We start from the raw sequence: 24,796 nt of genomic DNA on the forward strand, positions 1-24,796 counted from the left end.
GAAACCTCAGAGATATAAATGTTTTTTGATTTCCCAGTCTCTGTCATTAGTTTTGCTAAATATGTGACATTATAACATAATGAGTACCAATACTGCTATTGCTAAAAAATATCATCTTCGCAGCCAAGGGTTTTCGGTCCACTCCACTCCCCATTTATAGGGAGCAGAGTGGACCGAAAAGCCTTGGCTAGTGAAGATGAGAAATATATATCTTATAGTAATAGGCAAGATACATTTTCTTTTAATTATAATCATACTTTTGTTGACAATGTTGAAATATGAAAGAAAACTATTTCATTTACTTTTATAAAGTAAAAGATGGAGGACAACAGGAAAATTCTAATACTGTATGGAAGCCAGACAGGAACAGCACAGGATGTGGCAGAGAGGTTTGCTCGTGAGGCCAAACGCCGTTTATTGTCTACCAGAGTTATGGCCCTTGACGATTATAATGTTGTATGTCTACTTATAGCAACTCAGTTGTTGAAATTAAAATTCTATTATTGCATATATCTTATTTACTATCCTGATCATATTTACATAAAATTATATAAAATCATATAAATTATAAAGAAAATTCAAGGGACTAAAATATTACGCCGACTGAACAACATGCCGGAATGCACAACATCCGGATTCAACAAGTTTTACTGTATAATATATGATAAGTTTATATTAATAGTTAAATTACTGTCCTAGGCAAACCTAATCACTGAAGAGCTAGTATTGTTTGTATGTGCCACAACAGGACAGGGGGATCCCCCAGACAATATGAAGGTGAGCTACACAGGTGTAATTATATGTGCCTATAGATACATCAATATACAGATATGTCAGTAATATTTCTGAGACTCGTTAATTGTGAGATAATTTATATTATTATGTCAGACCTATTTCTAGGTATTTTGGAGATTTATACTGTAATATATAGATAGTTTTTGATAGACATGATTTTAGCAAGAGTCATTTCCCGTTGGTCGCCATATTGGAGGTATACAAGCCTGAATTCATTCATTATTCAACCAATTTTAACTTGTCATACTGGGCAATTGGGTAAAGATAACACACCATTATTATATTCGTATAATATATATTACAATGTCAGACCTTTTTCCAGGTTTTTTGGAGATTTATACTGAGGAAAAACCTGCCAACCAATTCACTGACAAAGATGAAGTTTGCTGTGTTAGGTCTGGGAGATTCATCTTATCAAAAGTCAGTGTCTTTTTTGGTCATTTTAGTCTGATACTCATTTTTATCTAGTTCTTTTTACATGTTTTAATGGACTATTACAATATTTCAGCATCAGATTTTTTTCTGCAGATTTAATTTTATAGCAAAGAAGTTATATAGGCGTCTTGTCCAGCTGGGAGCAGAGAGTATACAGCCAGTAGGATTAGCTGATGACCAACATGATTTAGGGTGTGTGTTCTTTATAGAGAATCTCTTTCTGACAACAAAGCAGAGACTACAATCAGACTAGATATGACTCTATAATTTACACATCCTATAAAAAAGTAAATACCTATAATATCCCATAAAAAAGTAATTACCTGTAATAACCTAAAGTTCCCTTTTATGCTCTTAGGATGAAAAATAAGTCATGCAGATTCTTTTTTATCTATCTGTATACAGCTTTGATTTTTGATTTAACTTTAATTAAAGATAATATGAAAATATACCCTGTATAGATATCTAGTCAAAGTTGTTTTTTAGACAAGCCTGAGGTGACTTTGTCTTTTTAGGGATATTGTTTACTTACATGATAAATTATATGATTTATCCAGAAGTTTTACCAGCTAGGTTAATACATGTATTTGTTATATATAGGGCAGATGCAGTTATTTATCCTTGGATGAAGGATCTTTGGGAACATGTTCTAAACATTTACCCTTTACATCCAGGTCAAGAAATAATTCCAGCTGATGTCAAGTAGGTCATTTCATACATATGCATTTAGTATTCAGCACAAATCCATAATATTAAAAAAAAGATTTAAAAAACTGAGATCTGACACATACATGTACATTCTTTGTATGAGTGAATACATGTACAAAGCATGAGTACATGTACGAAGCATGAGTACATGTATGAGTGGAAATCTATTTCTTTACAGACCTCCTCCCAGATATAGTGTGAGCTTTGGTCATGATGTGGAAGATCTCCGTGCTGTTTCTCCAAATCTCTCCAATGGTATATCTCAGTATGACAGGAATCATCCATTTCATGCTTCACTAATTAGCAACGAGCGAATTACCGCATCAGATCATTGGCAGGATGTACGACTGATTCGCCTGGACATACAGGGCTCAGGAATCAAGTAAGACTATGGTGACAAGTGTTTTTGCACTTTCAGAATTATAAAATGCATGTACATTTTATTACTATCATCAGAAGAAAATTTATTTAAGGTCCATCGATACTCTGATAAGAGAGATAACTCTTAATGATATAAATGTCTATTATTCCTTTATAAATTTGTTCAAGTTGAAATGTCTTTTTTGTCCAATTTTGCCCCTCAAGTTATTCTATAATTGTTTGTATTTTACAGTTAAACTTCGTTATCTCGAAGTTGACGGGACTGTTAATGAACTTTGAGATATCCGGGGGTTCGACATATCGAGGGTTATAATTCGAATGAACTTCAAATAAACTTAGTGCAGTGAACATGTACTTAATAGTAAAAACATGTCCAATTCCTTCTTGTTTGAAATTCTGTATACGATTTCTTTAATATATATGCACATGTATTTAGCATAAAAAGATTTTAATATCTTCTTTATAATTCACAAAATAAAAACAATGTATAATATGCACAGAAGTATAATCCTTCTACCAACCCGGCAAGTCAACCGCTAGCATCGTTTCCCCAAGTATACATAACCGGATATCGTCTATGCATCGTAAATTTAAAATCGGTCTCTGTCAGAATAACGAAAATGAAATATACAATTTTTTTAATTAAAAAAACATGTTCATAGATGTATAATTAGTTAAAATTATTTTACCATAATAAAATCAAATGCAAAAGAAGAAACCGGCACTTGTATGAAATTTGTCTAACTACAGAACAACAATGAATCACAGGGCATTATAGCACAAGTTTTCACTGCATATGATGGTGTGTACTGACGATTGTAAATTCTGCACGCTCATATAGGAAAAATAAATTCTAATTGCATTAAATGCATACAGAATTTTGTTTCACTGTGATGTTTATAGTTTTCACTTTCATATGCATAAACTATGCAAGTGCGCATATTACACATAGCATTAATTAGCGATTATCAAGATAAACGTACCCCAGCCACAAAACAATTAGCGTGTCATCCACGCATATGCATTAGACTTATACACACAACCTTTGGCTTGCATAATTAAAATCAAGGTAAGCCATACGTACACCTCGTATAATTATCGCGCTATTATCTGTTGATACAGGATTACAGGTAACTCGTGCCTGACAGACAGGTGGTTGTTATCAATAGAGCGTTCAGTTTACCTAACGGACGGTCACCAGAGCGGAAAATTATCCTGACTTCGAGATAACGCATGTGATTTAATGAATGGGTACACAATTTTACTTCGAGATAACCGGGGTATTTGAAGTTACCGTGTTCGACATAGAGAGGTTTATTTTAATCATTTATAAAGCAAATTTCGTCGGGACTGCGGCTTTACTTCGACATATCCGGGGTATTCGAGATATCCGTGTTCGAGATTTCGAAGTTTAGCTGTACTTAAGAAATATACATGTATTTCTTTTGGAAAATCATAAGAGTTAAGGGAACATTTTATTTGAGTGAACAGAGGGTTTATGAACCTTAAGATAAATATAAGTAGAATATACTTCATGTATATTTACTATCTATGTTGCTTAAATTGAATTGATTTTGTTGACAGATACAGACCTGGTGATGTAGTGATGATTCAGCCCCAGAATTCAGCAGAATCAGTGGAAGAGTTCCTAACGCTGATGAAGTTAGACCCCCAGCAGAAATTTACCTTACAGCACAACGACCCTAGTTAGTCATTATTGTACTTTGATGTATTTCAAAACACATTGTAGAATTATGAGAGTACCTGGGTATCTATACAGAGCCATATAGGGCGGCACTGTAAATATCCTTGGAAATACTTTTGTGTTTGTGACATCACAATATATTTTCCTGTCTCCATTCTTAATGAAATCACATTTATGTACATCACAAATATCCATTGAGCCTACAATTTCTAATGAATGGATGTTTATGACCAGAAATTTAGAGAGATTTCATTCATATGAATTGGGAAAAATGTATTAGTACATGTACCACTAAAATGTGTATAGTAAAACTTGTCTAATCCAGACACCACTGGTTCCATAGAAATTGGCCAGATTAGACAACATTCTGGATTAGACAACATTTTAAACAAATGAATTTACTGAAAGGGGCTTAAAGTCTACATCATATTAGGTGATATTTCAGGATACACAACATCCAGATTAGACAAGTTTCACTGTAATAAAAAGGTTATTGACTGAATATCAGGAAATATGCCTGACCTTGACCTTTGCACATATGCAAACCTTGCAAGCACAGTCTGCTTTACAACGCAAAAACCTCAGGCAGGCACTTTTCCTAATATTCAATAACCTATAATCTCCCAGACTTAGCAGTGTCTCACTTTATTCCTGCATTAGGTATAATGTATACAGGGAAAATTTCACCCTAGACACAAGTGGGCAAATTTAAGATGGAGCAAATTCAAAGAAATAAGTATAATTTCTTAAACAAAATTGTGACTGGGCAAAATTAAAACCGGGCAAAATTGTTTGCAAGTGTGAAAGAGAGAAAATGACATGGGGCAAAAATAACTCTGTATACAGTATTTATAATTATTAATGTGAAGTTTGGCTTTCCAGATGTTCCTCTTCCCTCTCAGTTGCCCAATCCTTGCTCTATAGGATATCTAGTCCAACATTACTTAGATATCAACTCAGTTCCCAGACGTTCTTTCTTTGAGTTCATGGCTCTGTTCTCCAGCAATGATCTGGAAAAAGAAAAACTTCATGAGTTCTGTACTCCAGAAGGGCAGGTAAGTAAGGTTGTATTGTAAAGATTTAATTTTAAAATGTAACATGTATCTTAAGGAAAATCTCTATGTTAAATCAAATATTTAATTAAATCATAAATCCATACTGCATATATATTAACTTTTATCATAACTAGTTGTTGAAGAACTTTTAAAGTTCTATGACTATGAAGACATGAACAAATCAATTTGTGCACTGATCCATATATCTGAAATTTGATTCAATATTTTTACGAATGCAGGGAACTGATTTTAGAGTTGGCAGGTACAAAGCACAGATGTCTTGTGAAGAACTGTTTTTCAAAGCAATACAAATACTAATCATCACTTACATTTTGCATATATGACATATCATTAGCTAGTTTGTGTATAACACATCTCTATGATTGTTCGTCCTTTGCAGGAAGAGCTTTATTCCTATTGTAACAGGGTGAAAAGATCCATATTGGAGGTAGGCACTAATCATTATAATAGGATCATAGAGTATTGACATGTTTCTTTCTAGAGAGATAAAAAAATATTCACATGCATTTGAAATGCTTATCATTTTACTGCTAAAATTAAGGGGAAACTGTAAATATTAATTACAAGTATTTGTTTTATTTATCTATTTATACCCCAAGTAAACAATTTTTTTTTTGGGGGGGGGGGGGGTCTGTCTGTGCAATCTTGTCCAGGCTATAACTTTGTAATGGAGAATCTTTGGAAGCTTATACATTAATATTGTTTATGACCTTGGGGTATGTCCTGACCTTGACCCAAGGTCATTGTGGCAAGTTCTAGGTCACTGGCAGAAAAAGTGTAAAATTCATGCCAGTTCTGTAATTTTCTAATTGCAAAACATTGGATTTCATGCAAAGATTACTTATGCCCAGAGAATGTAATTTTTTTTAAATCAAGGTCATTTTTGCAAGTTCAAAGTCATATTTTCAAAAAATGCAGCGGGGGGTTGGGGGTATTATTTTGTGAGTCACTTGAAGATAGGATTTTTCCCAACCATTTGAATATTTGATTATATGTGCTTGATTTGTAACACATGTTCTATTGTTTTCCATTACTTTTTTTTTCAATTTATTATTTTCTTGTCAACAAACAGGTTTTGCAGGACTTTCCACACACCAGCAATTGTCTCCCTTTTGAATACCTCTTTGATATTATCCCACAACTTCAGCCTCGGGCATTCTCTATTGCCTCCTCACAAGCTGTGAGTTAATAGTTAAAACTCCGACGAAATGATAAAAAGGGAAACAAAATGCCTTTCAGAGTGTTGTATAATTTTAGACAACTAAGGAAATTTGAAATATTTAAGACTTTGCAAACTAGAGATAAATTTGTTTGTGGGAAAGACAGAATCAGTATAGTTTATGTAATATAATCACAAGGAATGTAAATCCATTGATTTATTGAAATTATTTCAATTCTTCAAGAGTACTTGTAGTACCATAATTTTATCTGTTTGATGATTACTTTTTTTAATTAGTCATAATTCATACATAATTTATAATATACACATAATTACAATGTAGATACAAATGATTTTTATTTGGTATCATTAATAGGTTTTTCCCAACGAGATTCAAATATTGATGGCAGTTGTGGAATATAAGACCAGACTGCAGAAGCCAAGGAGAGGGGTGTGTTCAACTTGGCTTTCAAGGTTAAAGGTCACAGACAAGCCCACCATTCCAGTTTGGGTCAACAGAGGGACTATAGCATTCCCCAGAGAGGCTAATACACCTGTAATTATGGTTGGACCAGGTAAATGAGAAAAATTATAAAGATGTGTATAAATAGTAATTTGTTGATGTAAAAGTTATATTTGGTATGTATAAGGTCAGTAAACAGTTCAGTAATGTGTGATTTTTGTCTAAAAGGCACTGGGGTTGCTCCCTTCAGAAATTTTCTACAAGAGAGGTCAACCACACCATCTTCTAGTAAGTTCTGTGTTTAATTGTTACACATTACAGACATCTGTTTCATAACTTTTAAAGTACAATCTCCATTGAAAGTGAATCCATTGTTATAATAGTGTTCTTTACTCAGGAATTTTAAGTTAAACCATTTTTTTTTAATAGCTGGGTTTTAATATCTTATATATACAGAGATACTAATTATATCCTTATTTTCTTATAGGGAATGTTCTTTTCTTTGGGTGTAGAAATCATGATAAAGATTTTCTCTGCAAGGCAGAGTGGAATGAGGCAGTTATAAAGGGCTATTTGGAATTATTCACTGCCTTCTCCAGAGACCAGGTAATAACTTCTCAGATCCTGATCAGTGATTCAAATGTTATCACACAAGTCACATATACATGCAATAGACCTGCTTTTAAACTAGATAAATCTCATATTAGGAAGAAAAAATATATGTCCAGCATGTAATGATGGAGAAAGGGCCGTTACTCTGGAAACTGCTTGAAGAGGATAATGCTTGGTTTTTTATTGCTGGGTAAAAAACTTATGGAATGTTGTTCAAATACATGTATCATAAAATTATTTTAAAAACTATGTGTAGATGAAGAAAGAAGAATTTTACATTTTATTTGCTCTGAAGTATGGTATGTTCAGTAGTTCCTGTATATATATCACATGTAGTATCTGGAAAAATGTTTTGAAATGTACGAGGATATAAATTATATCATGTTAATATCAAATGCTCCTTTTCCTTGGTAAGTTAAAAATATTTTCTAAGTATTCTTTCATAGCTGTTTTAATTTTTAGAAATGCTAAACAAATGCCAGATGATGTAAGATCAGCTCTACTCAGCATCATACAACAGCAAGGTCACATGACCAGTGATAAAGCCGATACTTACATCCACCATTTGGAGCAGACTCGGAGATACCAGGCCGAGACCTGGAGCTGACAACTGTGATCGTAGTAATAAAATCTCAGTTTAAATCTCATTTATGATTTTGTGTCTGATATGGCATCCTCTGTGAAGAATGACAAGCCATCAGGCCATCTTTAAATAATGTTTGTTTGCCCTCTCCCGACTCAGAGTAAAAAAATTGGGTTTATAGGTTGGTGGGGAAATCTTTTTTCTAGAAAATTCAACATACCGATACGTGTTGACAGGAAGAGGAAATCCAGGAATAAGAAGAGAAAAAAAATTTAATCATTTCCTGGAGGTTAAAAAAGTTATGAGTCGGGTCATTTTTAGGCAGTTGGTCGGGAGAGGGCAAACAAACAATTTTTTAAGATGGCCTCACTTGTCTATTATTTTAAGAGGGTTCTCGAGACTGCAACATTGCTTTTCTGTGAAAGTACTCAAATGAAATGCATGAAGTCATAAAGCTTTGCCAAAAAGTCATCAGCTTGGACTTAATCCACATCATAAATTTCAAATGTTGGTAGTGGAAGTAGTATGGTAAACAAATACAAGAATTAACAAATCATGCACAAGTATAAGTAAAATTATTGCAGAGATTTATGGCAACAAAACATCATATACAAATAAATAACAATGGAGTAAATTACATGACTAGAGACAACAGCTCATAGAACTAAAATACTTCAAAAATAATTTAGCATGAAGATTTCCAGATCATGAAACGCTTGGCCAATGGCAATGGTGTCTTTTGTCATGCGACTGTGATTTAGTGAGAGTCAGTCAGAGAAGGAGTAGCTGTCACTATGCTGACTGTCGGATCCATTCAGCCAATGTTGGGGACCTAAAATGTAGCATTATTTAAATATCAAAATATTAATATGTATTACAAAATATACTTCTGGACCATCCTCATGCTTTTTGTGTAGAAAACTCAAGTTTTACTAGTATTAAAATATCTAGAATATTCCATAGGGATGGTATTGTTTTGTTAAAAATGCCCTGTATAGAGGATAAAACTCCATTTTATTGCAAAATTGAAACAGAGATTTTTAAAAAAATAAAAGGAAGACACCCATGGTTCATAATTCTTGCTAAGTTTCTCTTTCTGAGAAATGATAACTGTGAATCACTTTTTATTCGCAAGAACTTTATTTTCACCTAATTATGCAAGATCATTGCTAGCGAAAATGTCATTCTCGCCTATATTTATTGAAAATGGGTTATGTTAAGCAGTACCAAAATTTGAGGGGAAAAATCTTGCTTGTAAATAGCAAATAACTTTCTCCCCAAAATGACTTGTTGGAAAAATCTCGTGATCTACTTAAATGAAACTTGTGCTACTGCTGCTCAAGAGAAGTTTTCAAAGATTTTCTTTTATTTTCTGTTTCAATTTAAAAATATTACAAAATGGAGCATTTTATTGCAACCCCATCCTAGCTCCAAAGGAATGAATATTGTGGAAGTTTTCATTTTAATTTTTAAATTTTTTTTTTGGGGGGGGGGGGGTTCCAGTGGATTTGTAAAAAAAATATTTTTATTGACTTGCCATTTATTTCCTAATCTGCCCATGAAAAAAGGTGTTACTCTCTATTTAAAAACCCAACAGTCTGATTAAACCCAGACCCTTTCTCTTATCGCTGATAGAAGTGAGAGCTAGTTCTAATCAGACTGAAAAACTTAAATCCCCTTCACCAAAGGTTTTTTTTTTTTGTAGCAAGAATATTGGCCTGGTGGTTCTGGAGAAAATCTTAAAAATCTTAAAAATCCTTGGTTAAAAAATAAATGTCAAATGTTGCATTTAATATGAATATATATAAAACAATCTGAACCCTTTAGCTACATATGCAAGATTTATATATCAATACTGAACTACAAGGGTAAGAGAACTATCTTAGCATTATAGTTAAAAAGTAATTAGAAAACAAGATTTGTTTGTGAAACACTGATGCCCCCATATGGCAGCTTATGGCAAAGATTAAAGTTTCTCAAATGCAAGTCAAAATCCAGGCCAAAAGATAAAAAATGTTGGTACCCAAAGAAAGGTCTTGTCTCGAGGAATATACCTGTGAAATTTGAAAGCCCTAGCTGCAACTGTTCAAAAGTTATGGCGAAGGTTAAAGTTTTTTAAAAGTAAGTAAAATGTCAAGGTCAAGATCAAAGTTGTTGGTATCCAAAGGAAGGTCTTGTCACAAGGATTACATATGTGAAGTATGAAAGCCCTAGCGCCAACCATTCAAAAGTTATTGCCAAGGTTAAAGTTTTTTGAAAGTAGGTCAAACTCCTATGTCAAGGTCAAAGGGTCAAAGTGGTTGGTATCCAAGTGAAGGTGATGTCACAAAGATTACATATGTGAAGTATGAAAGCCCTAGCATCAACCATTCAAAAGTTATGGCCAAGGTCTAAGTTTTTCAAAAGTAGGTCAAACTCCTAGGTCAAGGTCAAAAGGTCAAAGTGGTTGATATCCAAAGGAAGGTCATGTCACAAGGATTAGATTTGTGAAGTTTGAAAGCCCTAGCTCCAACCATTCAAAAGTTATGGCCAAGGTTAAAGTTTTTCAAAAGTAGGTCAAACTCCTAGGTCAAGGTCAAAGAGGTTGATATCCAGAGGATGGTCTTGTCACAAGGTTGTCACAAGGAATATACGTGTGAAGTTCAAAACCCCAAGCACCAACTGTTTAAAAGTTATGGCCAAGGTTAAAGTTTTTCAAAAGTAGGTCAAACTCCAAGGTCAAGGTCAAAAGGTCAAAGTTTTTGGTATCCAAAGGAAGGCCTTATCACAAAAAATACACATGTGAAGTTTGAAACCCCAAGCACCAACTGTTCAGAAGTTAAGGCAAGGTTAAAGTCTCATAAAATTTTGCAATAGTGGGTCAAACTCCAAGGTCAAGGTCAAATATGATGGTACCCAAAGAAAGGTCTTGTCACAAGGAATACACATGTGAAATATGAAAGTCTAGCTCCAACCAATCAAAAGTTATGGGCAAGGTTAAAGTTGACAACAGACAGACAGACAGACAGAACAAAAACAATATATCCCCGGGATCTTTCGATCCAGGGGCATAAAAAAAACATTAGTGGTGAGATGAATTCTTACTGTGTGTTTTGGACGGGGATGAGTTTGAGGAGGGACTGGTATGTTCCCCGCCCTGTTGTTGCTTTTTCTGACGTGCCCGGGAGTTTTGGAACCACACCTGTGTCACACGTTTGCTGAGACCCGTTATCTGTGCTATCCGCTCTAAGTCCTGTCCATCCGGGTTACTGTCCAGCTGGAAGTTAGCCTGTAGAACCTGCAGCTGGTCCTCTGTGAAGGTAGTTCTTACTCGCTTCGCTTTTGATTTCTGGTTGCATTCCGAATCTGTTTAGTAACCAGAAGTCTGTGATGAGACTGTAGCGCTACTGGAGTGTATTTTAGTATAGTCTACTTGTGTACCAAATCTTATTGAAATCTGACCAAAACTGTAGGAGGAGTAATGTGAAAGAATTTCACAGAAATTTCTATTTATACTAACACATGGCAACATTGATTGTTTAGATCAAAAACCAATAAATTCAATAATTTTATCAAGTCTACTTGTGTACCGATTTTTACTGAAAATGGATTTAAACTGTAAGAGGAATAATTACACAGCTATTTCTATTTTTAGTAACCATGACAACAAAATAAAAAATCGATATACAGAAACGTATCTTAGAAAAGTCTACCTATGTACCAAGTCGTATTGAAATTGGACCAAACCTGAAAGAAGAGTAAAGTATACATATGTGCCGAGTCGTGTTTAGATTGGACAAAAACTATGGGAAGATCAGGATATTGAAAAAAAAAAAATTCTGAGAATTTTCTATTTCTAATAACCATGGCAACACCTTGTGTTGAGATCAAACACCGATACTTAGAATTATGTCTCTTAGTATAGTCTACTTGTGTACTAAGTCTTACATGTATTCAAATCGGACCAATCTGTAGGAAGATTAATGTTCTGAAATGGAATTTCAAAGAAATGTCTATTTTTTGTAACCAAGGCAACCTAATTTGTCGAAATCAAAAACCGATACTTTGAATTATATTTCTTTGTATAGTCTACTTGTGTATCAAGCATCATTCAAAACAGACCAAAACTGAAGGAAGGAAAGCGTTTTGAAAAGAAAAATTGCCTACAGACAGATAGACGGACGACGGACACCTTACTTCTGGTCTCTGACCAGTAGAGCTAAAAACGAGAACATTTTTGAATTTTGAAGAAATAAGTAAAATTCGTGTAGGGCTAAACAGTAAATCACGCTTAAATATAGCGAAGTGCAAGGAGAGAACAATTTAGATTCGGTTTAAACATAATTCATTTCATCCAATAACTTTATAATACGTTTTAAAACTATTGGAAATGAATATTAGTTTCCCCTAAGCGTAAATTCATTTTAAACTCTTCGTCGTAACCCTGTTTTACTGTACCTTTATTGGATCCCCCCTCCAGAAGTTCCATGTAGTGACTTTTACATAGGACCCGGTCCCCTTGTAGTGCGAACTCCTCCCCTGTAGACAGTTGCCTTTTACAACTGTCGCATGCAAAGCAGGCCAAATGGTAAACATTTTCCCGCGCGCGTCTCACCCAGTCTGTGGACTGTATGGTTCGGTAGCATTTAGCACACTTTGTTCCAAACTCTCTGCAAAAAAAGATATTACTTTTAATGAAAAGACAAAATATCAATCTTTTCAGTAACTATCATAAGATTTTGAATGGTATATCATGGCCAAAAAATGCCGATATGTAGTACACGATAGAAAACATAGCTATCTTTATGCTTGTGTCCCTCAAAAATGACGTCTGATAACTTTTTTTTTCTATCTTTGTCAAGGAATTTTTGCTTGGTGTGCCTCCCTCCAAAACTGAAAATGTTTGGTTGCGCCCCCAAATGAAATTGCTTCCTACTGGCCCCTTACATTGTGTAGAGAGATTGAAGATTGAATGTACCAATTAAGACCCCTAGTTAACAAGAAAATATATGTGTAGAAAGTTAAATCAGTGAAAGTCATTTTGACATTTTATTCATAGTCTTTCCATTTTGAATAAAGTCACTGAACTATTAAAACAGCCTTGCAATTTCTCAACTTTTCCCGGTATATACGTATGATAGTTTGAAGAAAAAAAAGTCTGTTGTATCTCACGATTCAAATTAAAATCTTTATTATCAATCACCTTACTGCTACAATTTTATTTTAAAATCAGCGGTTATTCTTTTTATTCTCTAATTTATTTATAAACTAGTGAATAAAAATCAAACGGACATTTTAAAATCAGTTTTTAATGAAATGATAAGGGTATTTTCACATTTGAATACTACATAGTAGTCTTGTAAAATGTTTTCTATACGTCAAAGTGTATGACTGATCTTCGTAATATCGCAAATTGTATATCACTTTTGACAAAAAAAAAGAAATTCATTTTGGCGAGATTTTAAGGCTCACGGTGGGACTCTGGCAATTTAAAAGACAGGGGTTTTAAGATGTATAGGTAATGGCTGAAAAATGTTTAAAATCTAATTTTATATGTATAATCCATATAAATATTAATTTGTTTTATATTCTCGAAGAGAAAAAAGGAAGAAAAAAAAATTTAATCTGCTCTAAATGCACATATGTAATTTTTCAAATCGACTTTTTTGCAAATTCCTTGTTGAAGACCATTATATACCACACTACATCAAAGCTACATTTTACCCCAAAATTGTTTGCTTTTTTAATTTGTTTTCTTATGATTTTATTAATTATAATAGAAATGGATGTTTTATGCATTATTTTAATCGAGTCGATGTGAAGGAAATTTAAATATATATATATATATATATTCCATGTATCTTGAGGACAATATTAAATTTCTGAACAATCGACTTATTAATGCTGAATAAGGTCAGATTCTATTAACTTTACACAGCTCCCTTTTTATTAAATCTTCTTTTTCAATTAATAAAATCAAAGCACACCCTTTCCCCTAGTCCCGTCATTGGACTATGTAATGACAGTATTCATAAAGAAATGTTTACGGTTTAGACTTCTTTTTAAGACAAGATGTGTTGTGAATTCTGAATTTTGCTATAGAGTAAAGTGTTGAGAATCTGGTAATCTATGTATAAGTCAAACTCTGTATTCAGAATTTACAAAATATCATTTTTACCACTAGCTTAGTACATACGCACTGTTTATCTAATACTTATGCAACTTTAAAATCACTCAATAAAAGTCATTATTTCCAAAACAATATTTAAAAAAGCAGTAAAAACAAGTGTTTTGAACTATACAGTAATAGATGCTACCTAGTAAAAAAAAAATCCGCAATAACTTGGGGGGGGGGGGGCTTCTTGTAAAGCATTGTCTACAACTACCCCTCCACCCCCATATACAGACAAGTTTAATAATCATTATTTTGAATTTGAAGTAGAGATAACCCTCTCTTTATTATTTAAAAAAAAACGAGATTTCAAGAAATTTTGACCTAAAACGAGACAACAGTAGCAATATATTCAGCCGAGATTCGAAGTTTCTCCCTGTTTAGTATGTCCTGCAAACAGCATTTTATTGAATCTGTGACCCTAATGTAAGGGGAAATAATACTAAATTAGAATCGTCCGGTAACACCCAAATATTTCCCGTCTTCCGACTGACAATTTTCCAGCTAATTAGTGAGGGATCGATTGGACAGAATTTGAATTCATCTAACGAACGCTGAAGTCGATCTTTGGTAACCCTCTCAATTGTTGCTAATTTGTACGATAAATGAAATTTAGTGGACTCGATGTGATGTTTGATCTTGATCTTTTGTTGTGAAATTGTCGTGATTTCTTGTTGGAGCTATTCGGTCTCTAGTGTAACAACCATGTTACAAAATGATTTGTCATTCATTATCATGATCAAAAACATTTCTCACACCTCTGTTTGTAAGTTATTCAGCTGGAAAACAATGTACAACCGAATATTTCTGGGATATACGGCGACAAGTCAGTTCGGCAAGCAATCTAGTCTTTGACTAATTTCTAAAATTCCAAAGACTTCTAGCATCAAATTTGTAGTAAAAACGGTGAATTAAATTTACACGTGTATTAAAAGGATTTATAAAGTTAGCCTAAAATACTCTGGAGACTGCATGGTAAAATTAAACAATCGTAATCGTACTGGACATCTCTAAAAGCAAGAAGCAAACTACAAATAAAATAAATAAATAAATACATGGAGTCTATACGTGGTGCTTTATTTAAGCATATGGAAAAGTGTTATTGGCTATAATTTAACATATCCCATATTTTACAATACGTTTGATTTCTGTTAACAAATATTTGAGAGCTAGAAGAATACTTATTATGACGTAATATTAATAATATGAAGATTGTGTCGTCATGTAACAGCTAGGTGCTCAGACGTCACAATGCTAAACTCTCTCGCCAAATACCTTGAATAATCGTTTCGACAGTAAATGTTGTCTTCTCTGATGAAGCATGATGTCTGTCGTTCCAGACCAATCTGACAAATACAACAGCGGAGACACCCCACGTGCCAAGCCTGACCATTCACGTGCAGAAGAAAGCGTTCTGTAATCAGATCCCCACAACCGTGACAAAGGTCACCATCAGACTGAAAAACATGATCAAACATTTAGTTTATGGGTTAAACATGCAATTTCAATTATGTTAACTCTAACAAAAAAAGGTAATAATAAAAAAAATAAATAAAATAAAAGAACGCCAACAACTAAAGTAAACTATACGTGCAGTTTAAACAGTTATAACTATAATAAATCAATCTTTTTTACTACATATCCACACTTTTCACTTATGTAAATCAAAGTATCTAATTATTTACTTCATAGTACACTGTAAATGAAACTATTACAGTTCTTACTGAAGTAAATCAAAGTAATTACCAAATACAGTGAGTCAAAGTTCCATAGTATTCACTACAGTAAATCAAAGTGTGTACATTTACTTTGACACTATACTAAACTCTAGTTTACTAAAGTGATGTAAACTATAATTTATTATAGTCAACTAAAGTGAAAGTTAATAAATAAATGTATCAATGTTCCATAGTATTTATTACAATAAATATAAGCTCTGACTATAGTATATCAAAGTAATTAAGTTTTTAATGAAGTAAATCAAAGTTCCATTGTACATGTATTCACTACTATAAAACAAATAAGAACTTTGACATTAAAGTAAACAATGGTTTAACAGGTTTTTTTTTTGTTTTGTTTTCGTTTTTGCTTATTTGTTTGGTTTTTAATTTTGGCCTTTGTTGTTAGGATAACCTAACATGGTGTTGAATTATTTTGTGCACTTTACAGCGACATAAATCACAAAGATATGCATACAAATTGACCAACTTCTCGGTAGCTTTTAATTAATTAATAAACATGATTGTATTGATAATGAAACGATGTGTTTATCACGTATCGCTTAAATCTGCATTCTTTTAAAACTTTATATTTCTTTAAAACTTATTTTATCAACAGTTTATCATTGCAATCTTATGTAACTATATGTGTTCCATTGATAATTAGAAATAGTTCAGATATGAGAAGTTAATAAGGAGCACATACCGCTGTGGAATGCTGATTTAACTTTTTAAATTGTTTTACATTTCTTGGAAAAGTTGTAAAGTGTCGATAAACTGCGGAAATGTTGTGTGGTAGTTGTAATATTTCCAATATAGTTAAAGTAATGTTTTAACAATGATCCAATATTATTAATTCTTTTATCGTAGATATTTCAAAACGGTCACACGGAGAAGACGGACAGATCATTGATTTCATTACCGTGGAAGGGAGAGATTTTATACCCAGATTTCTTGCTTGACTTTAACTTGCGTGCATCTCTCAGTGTAACACTAAAATGGATTGGTACCTACATGCTAAGACTTAAATGTTCAAGACATAAAATTCCAATATCATTAAGACGATAAACTGCTCATAAAGTCCCGCCTGCTTCTAGCAGAGATGGGTTTATGGCATCACTTTCCATCAATTTGTCAAATCTTAGTTTACGTGTCAAAGTAGTCTCCCCGACCGCGCGTCCAGATGCACGGCCGAGCGAGTCAGCCCCTTGGTGATTCTACCGTCATGTTTCGTTTGGGAGAAAGTCGTTAATTTGTCATTCCGATACTTAAAGATTCTAAGTGATATAAACAATTTAAGTTTTTGATAATTTTCGGGGTTATTTTATCTCTCGATTTTTTCTTTATGGACCGTCTCTTGTCAGCGATCGTCAATACAAACGAACTGCTCTTCTTTGTTCGAAGCCAGGCTTTTAACAATTTTATTAATATTTTCTTTCCTTTTTACTTGTTTTGAATTTTCTTTAGATTCTTCAAAAAGGGGAAAACAGCATGAAATCGAAAGACATTGACGCTGACTGTTTTTTCAACTTGATAATAGTATCTGTTGTTCTTAAGGTTATATTATGCAGGTTGAATTATGAATTATGATATATATATATATATATATATATATATATATATATATATATATATATATATATATATATATATATATATATATATATATATATATATATATATATGCTGAGTTCTCGTTCATATTAAACGTAATGATATATTATTGTTTTACTTTTTTTCTTTTGTTTGTCAAATTGTGTAAGCTTAATTGTATTTTATTTCAATCTCATTGCATAGGGAAAGCGTAAAAAGAAATACCATTCATGATGATATTCTTAGATACATAAGTTATATGTACCAGTTTATCTCTATGACAAGAGAAACACTGTGGCTCCCTGCGGCGTTGTGAACTTTGACATCAAGATGTAAAACATTCATTATTTTGTATCTGACTAAAAAATGCAATTTTCGAGTACAAGATACACACGAGTAGTAAACTTATCTGATTAACTCTATATTAGTTTAAAAAGAAAGATCTTTGTTACGTTGACAATTGACAAATATTTAAATAAAATGCTCTCTTTGTTTTATTTGCTTTTCCATTTCTTTCTCCGGCAATTTTTAATCATTCATATTTGTTTTGGTTTTTTTTTTTAATACTTAATGCATTTCAAAACCCAAGAACTTTCTTCTTTTAAAGACAAAATGACATGCATCGTCAGATCTTGAATCCGAAAAAATAGAAACAAATTTCATGAAATAGGAGAGTAATCGGTCTTAATGTTGAGGTCTTCCGGAACTTTTAAACCCGCCTGTCATGTGGAAAACACTTTCAATAAAATAAATGGGATTTGTAAATATAAATATATTATAAAATCATTTGTCACAATCTCGCGCGCATTTGAAGGAAAAAGCCCGGTCTAAGACCGCGGTAATTCTGCGAGCTTTCGTGACTCAATCCTGAAAAAGAAAATGTCTTAAAATGTTTTTACCGTGTCTCATTTAATGGACGGACGTTAACAACGCAGCCTGAGATCTCCAAGATGTTTAAGAAATGGATGCCTAAGTGGGTTCAACTCCGATCAAAAGATTTTCTTTAATGTGTTTCCGTAGAGGTGCATTTATACATGCAGTCGGAGAGGCATTTAATGGAATTCCCAGAAAGTAGGGTCTACAGGTATATGGGGTCCTGACATTGGAAAGGACTTTCTTTTCACTGTCGGAAATAAACTCGCGATCTTGGGACAAGTCCGGAATGTTCTTGGAGCGTGCCAGCGTGAAAAAGCGCGATTTGTCGGGCAGGACATCTAATGGACTATGGAGCGAAGTAAAATATTAAAATAAACAACAACGAAAAAGCATTTCATCTTGTCACGATAATGCATGTAACAGGGTGTACCTCTAACAGCTTTTAAAATATGTAAGGTTTAATGGCTTTCAGGAAAAAACGTTTCAAAAGTGTCTCTTCGCGTAAATGTTGTTTTATCAATGACTTTCTCTCATACATGGTTGCAGATTTATATATTTCTCCAATCTTTATACATTTTTCATACATGCTGTATATACAAAACTGTTGCATTTTAAACATGCAGGAAATGAATAACTTAGATTATTACTATCGGCAGGGCAATAATTATATCAGTGAAATTCAGTACAAAAGACTCTATTTATTTATTTTTTATTTATTAATTATTTATTTTAATTTTCATTATATCAATATTTAATTATTATATCACTGAAAAACTATATTGATGAAATTAATCATAAGTAAAAAAGTTAAAACAAATCATGTTTTTTAATAACGAAAATACTATAAATGACGAAAATGCTATAAAAGTATTGTAATTATCGCAGAAAAGTTAGCATAAATTGTTCTAAAAGAAATTTAAATTAAATCATGTTTCCCCTTGATCATAAACTCGTGAACAAAATATATTTTGAAAACAATTATTTTTTACCTTCATCATGGTACATAAGAATTTGTCAGGGTTTTCCTCTGATCCCGGGGAGGGAATAAATTCATCGTGTTCATAAGAAGCCAGCTCTGAGTCGCTGCCGTAACCGTGTGTTATCCTCATCGTCCAGTTCTCTGATACTATCAGCTTGAGGGAAGATCGCGATCATTAATAACCCTGCGCCAAATTGACAATCGCTTTTGACAAATTATGCTGCAATTTTACTCTTTATGTCAGATTTATTCCAAAAACTATTCACTCTTAGGAGAGAAGACGTGAGATTTTCTGAGAAATGTTCGACCAATCAAATCGCGGCAGTATCTCCAGTAGCCTGTCGCGTGCCATTCGTCGGTTCGTCTCAACAAGTGGTCGTTACGCGGTGAGGTCTATTAACATATTAATGTTGAAATGATAACAATAAATATCTGTAAGATATATAGGTAATGCATCACCAGATATTCTGTTTCTACACGAAATTTTCCATTGAATATATCCATTTATTCAATTGCATTTGATTTGTACATAGTTGTAAAAATAAATTTACTTATATTTTTGAAAGTAAGGGAGTTATATTTTCAATTTCTACAAAGAACTTATAGGTTGACTTAGGTTGAAAGACCGTAAATATGAAAGCACTAATAATCGAATTTGTATAAACAGAATATTTTGCAGTTTTGTGGCGATACAAGAGCTGCCCATCTGGCCTGTGCGTTCATGCTGTCAATTCTTTAATTTGTTAATAAAACATGCTGCTTTAATCAAATGAGTTTGTATCGAGACTCACCCGCTCTTCGTCAACACCTTCAATAACGACAAAAAGGGGAGAAAAAATAATAGCAGGGATTTGTCAGCGGGGATCCCCAGTCTTCATCACGCTGGGACAAAAGACAATTGTTTTTGTGAAACTCTTTTCGAAGTCTTAAAGAGTCTTAGAGTGAAGAACCGTGTGATCGTCAAAAGGCGTGAACAGGCTTTGTAGAGGGCGTCCTGTCGTGGTGAGATCACCAATATATTAAAACACAGCAAGGAAAACAAACAATAATTATAATTCATATAACATTTATTGTCCTCTCTCTATACATGTACAATGACTAGAATGGAAATAGCCAACTAAATGTAAGACAGATAGTGTAATATACAGGAGATAAACAAAGTACTTTGCTCTTGTTCTTGACCCAAAAAAAGGGGGATGGGGTAGTTTTTGAAAGTTCCTAAACCAGAACCTGACAAGGGCTCTGGTCTGGCTTCACCTCTGCTTGTTGTGACTATGGTCAGATACAGGAAAGGATTTATAAAATAATTTTAATTTAATTAGGTTTAAGAGACATTTAATCGCAGTTGTTCGTGTCATGATGACTTTGTTCTGTAGCTATCGACATGCGCTGTTTCGCGTGGTCTCGTTCTCCGGAACTATTAAGTTTGTTTGGAGTTATCACAGACAGTTCGAAGTTTTTAGAGAAATTTAGACACGATTTTGAGCTCAGAATTAAGTACTATGGATCTACATTCGGTGTAAAATTAGCCATCATTTCCTCCATGTGACTACCATTTTCCATTAACATCTTCGCGGTGAAATGACAGGAAAAATGATCAAAGATTTTCGAAAACGAAATAAGAATCCGCCATTTCCGCTTGGAAACTGGTTGTCATATGAGGGAAGTCGTTGCTGGGCAGACTTGCAGATATTGGTTGACTTTTTTTTTCACTTATCAAACATCAGAAAAACTAAACTCAAAAGACAAATACGTGTAATAGGAAGCAAAAAAGGAGTGAGACTCGCAGTTTTTGTTTGGGAAGTGAGATAACCTTTTGCAAATGTCTATGATGTTATATGCCTTACCATTCCGAAATTTTATAACACGGAACATTCAAATTTAAATAGCATCAGATTATTTTCTATCATCATTAATGAACATTGATTACCAGAGGCATAGTAAAACCGATGTGTAAAACTTTATATGTATATATTAATATGTATCCAAAGAAAAATAACGCTTTTAGTGTACATGTACCATGTAAGTTGAACAAGATCGAAGTGCATAATAATGCGTGTAAATGCCAGCAAAGGCCGTCATTATTAAATGCACTCACACACACTTTCTGGAATTGAAATATCTCTTTAAAGTTTCCGACTCGACAATATTTCATTATAACACACAAAACATTTGACGATATGAAATCAAATAGCAGTCTTCGTTATATAATGCCATTTCGTTGATGACTATATGAATACTTGATTAGGTGGCTTGTATTGACAGTCCGGCTAATTTTGAACCCTCTGTCCACCCGCTTTCTTTGTGGTCTCTTCCCTCCTCTAGGTACTCGCACCCAGCTATTGATCGGCTCAAGTGTTTATACAAATTTTCTTTTGCATGATCCATACATCAAAGACTACAACGACAATGACAAATTAAAAACTCTTCTGTATATTGTTATAGTATGGCTGATGGAAATATTAAAAATATATATAAAAGGAATGGAAAACAAATTGCTTGGAGTAAGCCTTCTGGGTCAATTATTTATATTTCACCAAAAGAAGATGGGCGAACAAGGTGAGCAAAATGCCTATGATGCGACAAGTAAGAAAGTGAATAACATAAACTTATACTTTATGTAAAATTTCCACAATTTGAAACAATTTCAAAAAGATTGAAATTATTCCTCTATGATACACACACTAAAGAGGGCAAAATGATCATTTCTTCACACTATTACACAACTTTTTCGATATGAGTGGGTCTTTACTCCATTTTTTTTTATTAAAGCTTACCCTCAAAATATGCGTAAAAATATACTTTTTCCGGTTAACAAAAACATGGGGCAAAAACCCACTTTACCTTAAAAATGCCCGTTTATGACACGTTCGTATTTTCCCGAGTCCATTTAGTCATGAGATATATCATAAACATGATTTAAATCCCGTCATTATAAATTGTGTACCGGTTGTAAGCGTGTCAGTCTCAAAATAAATAAATAAATAAAATAATCAAAAAAAAAAAAAAAAAAAAAAAAAAAAAAAAAAGAAAAAAAAAAAGAAAAAAGAAGATGTGCTTCAGGATATTTATTGCTTGGATTCGAACCCTCAAAATACCAGTTTTTTTCCAAATCATAGAATAATTTTTGCCGAGAGAATTGTTTTGTTTGCCATATTTTGATACCTTTTAATAATAAGAACTTTACTCTAAATACTAGGCTCAAAAATCGAGTATTATTTTTATTCTTTGGACATGATAGGAATTTTGCAGGCCTTGTTCGCCCATCTGCTTTATCAATACGGTGCACTAGACATTGTGTTACACTGAATCCCTGAGATCATTATATGATGCAATACTCAAAAAGCGCTTCTAACAGTCAAAGACATTCCGCAAAAGAAAAAAAAATAAAAGGTCGGATAAAAATGGCATAATCTCAAAATGAGTTGTAATTTCATTGAATTATAGAGAGCGGCTATCTTAAATGACAGATTGTCCGTGTTACTAGTAGAGACGACATATTAGAATATCACTGGACCCGGGAACCTGTCATTATTTTCATAAACCTCTCCAACACGATTGAAATAATTACACACGGATCGAACACGTTCTTTTAGCAGATAGAAGATGACAGGTTTTCAGCGTGCTCAGTAAAGTGGAAATGTTGACTGGAATTCACAGAAAGAACAAAAAAGATATGAGGCCATGCGCACTTAATGGCGATTTTTATTGCTCAAAAGTCGATTTTTGTGATGTTTGGTCATATATTTCTTCCAGATTTCCATACGTAGCTATGTAATATGCTTTATATATATATTTTTATACTCGACAAATATATCATATTTGGTTACAATAGGAGGGTTGTCCCAGGAAAAACGCGAACATTTTCAATATCTTTTGTTTCACTTATACTAAAAAGTTAAAAATTGGCAAATACCATAATCAGCATTTTTTGAATAATGCCTAAAATTTTCAATAAAATATCTATATATAATTTTTTTTTCTCCCGGGTAAACGAATCTCACAAAATACAGCTGTCGGTGCAACACTGACGACGTCAAAACGTAGCTCGTGGCGTGTGTGAATTTATTTTGGAATCGTGCATCTGATAAAATTCGTCTGAAGCATAAATTCGTTACTGTATTTAATTTTCTTTTAGTTACCAAGTTATCCATCTCAGATATTAGCGTTTCCAAAAGATCGCGGAATGAATTCTTTTAACGCATAGTTAAACGGCGGTCGCCACGTATGACGTCCAGCTTCTGACTTTTCAGTTGGTCTTCCATTGAAGAACCAGTCGAGCTATCATCGAACCTCTTGAACTAAGTATAAATCTATGTCCGAGATATATGTCTGTGTCGTTCCATCGTTTACATCTATTTTCCCGTATGGACAGGAGTTTTATCCCGCTAAACAGTACTGCTTGATAATTTGGTGCTCCGCATTATCGCCTTCGTCACCATTTTTGACAATATCTAACTAAAAGTGTTTTGGCATATAGCGTCATATTTTTGTCACTTGTGATGCCAAATTAATGAATTTTTACACATGAGTACTCCAGATCATAGAGTTTTTCTGGAAGTAAATTTTTCATAATATTTTTCCGTGTAGTCTGGTAATATAGTAAACTTCACTGACAATGATAAAACTCAAAAAACTACCGTACGCCGAGCACTGGTATTTGACACCATTCAAATACTATTTTTACATCCATATGGCATTACAACATTAAAATATTCTGTCAAAATAGCAAAACTTTCATTTCCCAACAATGTGCAAAAAATTATTTATTTTGGTCGAATACCGTATACCGTACTTTTCTGAACCAGAGCTTCTACTTAATTTTTTTTACTGAATATCACAACTCTTTGGAACGCAATATCTTTCGCATAGCATTCTTTTAAGTGAATATTTAAAAATACTCGGTGAGTAAAGCAAAATTTCCTACAAGTATCTCGTTGTAGCGCATCCGAGTAAGAAACTCAAGATTTTTACCTTTTTCACAGAATAACTGAACTATATATATTTTAGGGATGTCAAATCGGTCAATTTTTGATAATCGGTTACTCGGACGTTTTTCCGATCGAGTACCCGGGTACTCGGTAAAAAATGTAAATAAAAGTGTGTTAATTTTCTTGAGCCCCGTTAAGCTCTGTTAAACCCCAAAGCTGTTTTTATCACGTTTATAAATGTATATAAACAGTGCTTCCAACGGAAACGATTTTTTGGTGTTAAATTTATTTATCAAACACGAAAGACACAATTAATACATCAAAAAATATTAAATAATGCGGAAAATTCTTGGATTTTACTAATAGTCCGGTGCTTCCTAATCCTGAATAAGACAAGGGGTCACGAATTCACAGTGCTCACCGGAGTCTCATAGGTCGTGCTGTTCTTCTGAAGAAAATTTTCAAAAAATTTCCCCTCTTCATTCCTATGAAAAAAAAATCACTCCAATCTGGGGTCATTCCTAGCTCTGAGGCATGGGCGGATCCAGGAATTTCAGTTAGGGGTGGGATTTGAATAAAGGGTTGGAGGCCGGGAGTCTGGGGTCCGTCTTGAGACCCCAGTGGGTCCAAA

At 33.4% G+C, this 24,796-nt stretch overlaps 2 protein-coding genes across 2 annotated transcripts; one reads left to right on the forward strand and one right to left on the reverse strand.

Moving 5' to 3' along the window:
- The first annotated feature begins 309 nt into the window (after positions 1-309).
- Positions 310-7,981, forward strand: LOC133173717 (NADPH-dependent diflavin oxidoreductase 1-like). The gene is made up of 15 exons (XM_061308737.1): positions 310-456; positions 700-777; positions 1,118-1,215; positions 1,324-1,422; positions 1,831-1,932; positions 2,117-2,320; positions 3,904-4,025; positions 4,907-5,079; positions 5,480-5,527; positions 6,173-6,280; positions 6,636-6,834; positions 6,951-7,010; positions 7,210-7,328; positions 7,430-7,524; positions 7,797-7,981. The coding sequence occupies exons 1-15, from the start codon at positions 319-321 to the stop codon at positions 7,939-7,941; spliced, it is 1,788 nt and encodes a 595-aa protein (XP_061164721.1). The 5' UTR covers positions 310-318; the 3' UTR covers positions 7,942-7,981.
- A 570-nt stretch (positions 7,982-8,551) lies between these two features.
- Positions 8,552-19,406, reverse strand: LOC133173351 (LIM/homeobox protein Awh-like). The gene is made up of 5 exons (XM_061308337.1): positions 19,245-19,406; positions 15,344-15,525; positions 12,355-12,566; positions 11,002-11,262; positions 8,552-8,749 (listed from the first exon to the last, which is right to left on the reverse strand). The coding sequence occupies exons 1-5, from the start codon at positions 19,362-19,364 to the stop codon at positions 8,685-8,687; spliced, it is 840 nt and encodes a 279-aa protein (XP_061164321.1). The 5' UTR covers positions 19,365-19,406; the 3' UTR covers positions 8,552-8,684.
- Positions 19,407-24,796: the final 5,390 nt, after the last annotated feature.

Source organism: Saccostrea echinata, unplaced genomic scaffold, assembly GCF_033153115.1.
Source record: "Saccostrea echinata isolate AGI-Se365-2 ecotype Australia unplaced genomic scaffold, CSIRO_AGI_Sech_v1 ptg000056l, whole genome shotgun sequence".
Taxonomy (NCBI): Eukaryota; Metazoa; Mollusca; class Bivalvia; order Ostreida; family Ostreidae; genus Saccostrea; species Saccostrea echinata.